General features: G+C 34.6%; 1 protein-coding gene across 1 annotated transcript in view; it reads left to right on the top strand.

The window, feature by feature from the left end:
* The first annotated feature begins 1,193 nt into the window (after positions 1–1,193).
* LOC110464479 (metalloreductase STEAP2-like) overlaps positions 1,194–5,287 on the top strand; it is a 71,250-nt gene continuing 67,156 nt past the window's right edge. The window contains exon 1 of the mRNA XM_021519718.1: positions 1,194–1,394. Coding sequence (XP_021375393.1) covers positions 1,300–1,394 — 95 coding nt within the window. The 5' untranslated portion in view covers positions 1,194–1,299. The remainder of the gene's footprint in view (positions 1,395–5,287) is intronic.

The raw sequence follows: 5,287 nt of genomic DNA, 5'->3' as shown, positions 1-5,287 counted from the left end.
GTTGTAGATTTTCTTTATTATATATATACATGTACATACAACTATTGGTATTTTCATGTCATACTATTTATTTTCAATATTTATTAACCTCTGCGTGACGGGCGTTATTTATTACACTTTATCTGAAATAGGAATTTCAATATAAAGGTAAGTGATATTACTGTCGGTGTTTTCTATAAATATCTCGGACTTGCATCTAAAGCAATACAGTATCTACCAGCATTATTTGGGTCGGAGTGTGTTAACACCACTGTCGTTAACCTTTTGCACAGACATTTTCTCGCTGAATGATTTGTCAACCGTTTTCCGCCACTTTCGTCCGTTAGTCCTGAATAGAATTATAACTTAAGCATTGGAGAAAAGTTTTGACTTATACATTTTTCATCGAAAGTGAAAATATTCTTTCGTGAAAAATTAGGGATTTTATCTTTTCTCCTCTTTCTAAAAAACGTTCTTCTTCCTAATGTCTCCCTTTGCAATGCATTCGCCCCTGTTAGAAAGGCTTTGGGTTATGTCCCCTGTCCGAGACATACATGAACCAGAGTCTGTAAAAATTGTAGTTTCTACTCCTGCCTAACGCTCAGCAATTTAGGAATGGGACAACTGGTTCGCCTCTTGTCAGTATAATGTGACCGGGTGCGATATCCTGCTAGGTGTCTTTGGCAGTATGTTTCAATGAGGTAGCACTTTAAAGTCATCATCAGTTCCGCGCTATCACGAACATATCGCAGCCTTCCAAAACACGCACGCATACACTACACGCATGCATTTTGATTATAGGTGTTGATATGACGTTAAACAATAAGGGTTGATGGTTTATACATCATTGAGTCATATTTGGCTAAGGACACTATGTCAAATTAGATTGAAATAAAGCTATTTGATAAACATTCTTACCTATGACTCTTGGTTTTTAAAAATAACAGTTGACGGACGGACGGACGGTTTTGTTTGTTTTTTTAAACGTCCTATTAACAGCTAAGGTCGTATACTGCATGTGTGTACGTGTACCGGGGACATGGTATGTCGGTGTACATCATCATTTCGCTTTAGAGCTCTACGTTGTCAAATTAAACTGTCCCCCGGCCTAGCTTGGGGCGACAGGATTGCTCGATATAATTTACGCTATTGGCTGGTCATACGAGCCTGATGAATACGTGCTGATCGTTGCGTATTTCCGTATCGCCTGCAGATAAAACGTGTGTACCACACGGTGTATGAATATATATACGCGAGGCCGGGAATTACCTAACACGTTATACTTGTGTTAGAGTGTTTTCATTTTTCGAACATCCAATCATGGGCAGGACTCACGGAACAAATAAGTACCAGCTACTTGGACGTGCACTGGTGACAGGTAAAAACAAAAGAAGACACAACAAGCCGTTCAACAGGTAAGACGTTCATTCACGAAAGGTTCCAGATCTTTAATGCACTGCTATACTGCTTTCTACATGCTATCTGCTTGTACCATTTTATACACGTTCAACAGTAGACATGATTCATCACGTAAATATTGTTTCCTTTCGGTCATGCATGATGTTCACGTTATACCAGACCTAATAGTATTTACTATTTCCCAGTCTATCACTTATGTATGTCCCTTTATTGCTAATGGGGGTTCTCTCACTTCCTTTAAGTCTATATTTGTTGTTAAATAGACCAAATGTACTACTGATACTAACACACACTCCATGAGGACCCTTTCTGTATGTGTTATGTCTATATGACAGAGCTCCCAATACTTCAAAGTGACTCTCTCCCAAACAGTCACCTCTATATGTCTCCTTATCGCCAATGTGGGCCCTCTCCATTCCTTTTATATTTGTAAATGAATAGGACGCAAAACCCAATATATTTCTGATATTAACACACACACACTCTCTCTCTCCATGAGAACCCTTTCCGTCACATCTAAATATCTCCTAATACCTCAAAAAGGCCCTCTCACAGTATATAACCTTAATACGTCCATTTATGTTTAAATGTGAAAACGGTGTCTCCCCTGTCACATCAATATACCTTATAACCGTAGTCCAAATGGGTGTCGTTATCAGCTGATATTGATCGAAGTGGTATCGTACTCTAACGCGAAACGCGTGGACTTAATCGAACTATGGCTGATATATTTGATTTATTTGAGACTGAATGTAAATAAAATATTAGCTTAGATGATGTAAAGATCTAATGTGGAATATAATTTTACCAAAATGTCGATATTTCAGGTAGAGGAATCGACCAAGATAGTCCATATGATTCTATGTGAAGCTTATTTTCTACCTAGGAGGTTTTTGTGTGCTCGCATATCGATAAATACGAATAGAGGAATCGACAAACATATTCTATATAATTCTAGGTGAAGCTTATTCCTCTCTTGGATTATTTTTGTCCGTACATATCGATAAATACGAGTATAGGAATTTACCAATTTATTGTATATATAAGTGAAAGCTTATTCCTTACCTAGAAGATAATACGGGTGTAAGAATTTACCAATTTATTGTATATATCCCTAAGTGAAGCTTATTCTGTACCTAGAAGATAATACGGGTGTAAGAATTTACCAATTTATTGTATATATCCCTAAGTGAAGCTTATTCTGTACCTAGAAGATAATACGGGTGTAAGAATTTACCAATTTATTGTATATATCCCTAAGTGAAGCTTATTCTGTACCTAGAAGATAATACGGGTGTAAGAATTTACCAATTTATTGTATATATCCCTAAGTGAAGCTTATTCTGTACCTAGAAGATAATACGGGTGTAAGAATTTACCAATTTATTGTATATATCCCTAAGTGAAGCTTATTCTGTACCTAGAAGATAATACGGGTGTAAGAATTTACCAATTTATTGTATATATCCCTAAGTGAAGCTTATTCTGTACCTAGAAGATAATACGGGTGTAAGAATTTACCAATTTATTGTATATATCCCTAAGTGAAGCTTATTCTGTACCTAGAAGATAATACGGGTGTAAGAATTTACCAATTTATTGTATATATCCCTAAGTGAAGCTTATTCTGTACCTAGAAGATAATACGGGTGTAAGAATTTACCAATTTATTGTATATATCCCTAAGTGAAGCTTATTCTGTACCTAGAAGATAATACGGGTGTAAGAATTTACCAATTTATTGTATATATCCCTAAGTGAAGCTTATTCTGTACCTAGAAGATAATACGGGTGTAAGAATTTACCAATTTATTGTATATATCCCTAAGTGAAGCTTATTCTGTACCTAGAAGATAATACGGGTGTAAGAATTTACCAATTTATTGTATATATCCCTAAGTGAAGCTTATTCTGTACCTAGAAGATAATACGGGTGTAAGAATTTACCAATTTATTGTATATATCCCTAAGTGAAGCTTATTCTGTACCTAGAAGATAATACGGGTGTAAGAATTTACCAATTTATTGTATATATCCCTAAGTGAAGCTTATTCTGTACCTAGAAGATAATACGGGTGTAAGAATTTACCAATTTATTGTATATATCCCTAAGTGAAGCTTATTCTGTACCTAGAAGATAATACGGGTGTAAGAATTTACCAATTTATTATATATATCCCTAAGTGAAGCTTATTCTGTACCTAGAAGATAATATGGGTGTAAGAATTTACCAATTTATTTTATATATCTAAGTGAAGCTTATTCTTTAACTTGGAGATTATTTTTGTCCTCGCATGTCGATAAATACGCGTATAGGAATTTTCCAATTTATTTTACGTTTCTTATTTTTCTCCTCGGAGATTATTTTGTTCTCGCATGTAGATAAATAGGAGTATAGGAATTTATCAATTTATTTTATATGTCTCTAAGTGAATTCAATTCTCCTTGGATATTTATTTTAATATTCACCACGAGATTACGACACCCTTACGGGAATGATATATTGCGATAATTTGAGATATATAAACTGATGTATGTACTCACATAACCAATGAGATTAATCATATCATAACACTTATATACAGTGTATTAATATCTTCAAACGAATTTACATTGATATGGTTTGTAAATTATATGATTTTGAATATGAGTCATTTTGTTCATAAGCTAGTTCGGAACAAAGCCATCAAAATGCATTTAAGAATACTTACAATAATATTCAAGAGTCTTAATAAGGAAATTCAAACAGCAAAATCAATACTCATCATCAAGGTTCAGAACACATGCATTAAGATCTACAGACAATAAACAGACATTTATATTGAGTAAAAGAAGGACTACTTTTAAAGTAAAACTTCACACACTAAGTATTGTACATTAAGTCCACATCACCCTAAAGCTTCAGATTACATCTCGCTTTACGCTGCTGTTTATCGTAGGTTCCTTGTCTACCATGAACCTTGGTTTATATACTTGTAAATACAGCCACTATTCAACAGGCACCATGCATATTTATTCAATTAAAGAAATGGACAGACATTTTTATTTTCGTAATTGTAATAAAATGTGACAGCAGAATACCCTGGACACTATACATTTATAGTGTAATATCACTGAAAGGTCATACCCTGGACACTATACGTTTATAGTGTAATCTCACTGAAAAGTCATATCCTGGACACTATACATTTATAGTGTAATCTCACTGATAGATCATACCCTGGACACTTTACATTATAGTGTAATCTCACTGAATGGTCATACCCTGGACACTATACATTTAAAGTGTTATCACATCCAACCATTGGTTTCTAACGCCCTCGCGTGTGGAACACTACCGAAACGAAACAGTAAAGTAGGGGATACACAAGTAAATCAACACCACAAGTTGAAAATATAATATGATCCACAACACCCTAAAGCTAGTTTACATCTCGCTTCACATAGTTATCGCAGGTTTCTTGTCTACCAAAACCACACCTACTTATTCAAAACCCCGTGTTAACCTTGTTTTGTGTACTTGTAAATACAGCCACTATTCAACAGGCAGAGTGATTATTTATTCAATTAAAGAAATGGACAGACATTTTTATTTTCGTAATTGTAATAAAATGTGACAGCAGAATGGCAAGTAATGTCCACGGCAAACCATACATATATATGTATCACAAAATGTGTATAATTAACACACGACTAGATGTTCTGTTAGTGGGTAAGGTATCTCACTTTATCAGAACTGTATAGCAAATCGGGTTTTTTACAAACTAACAAAGTATATTTACCACACATTTTGTATGTATTGTGTTTTTATGGTTTTGCGTCTTTTAAACCGGTAAGGTTACTAGAAGGTCATACCCTGCACACTATACATTTATAGTGTAATCTCACT

This window comes from Mizuhopecten yessoensis, unplaced genomic scaffold, assembly GCF_002113885.1.
Source record: "Mizuhopecten yessoensis strain PY_sf001 unplaced genomic scaffold, ASM211388v2 scaffold10995, whole genome shotgun sequence".
In the NCBI taxonomy this organism is placed as follows: domain Eukaryota; kingdom Metazoa; phylum Mollusca; class Bivalvia; order Pectinida; family Pectinidae; genus Mizuhopecten; species Mizuhopecten yessoensis.
Note: the sequence above shows the minus strand (reverse complement) of the source record. Positions and strands in the feature narration are given on the sequence as shown.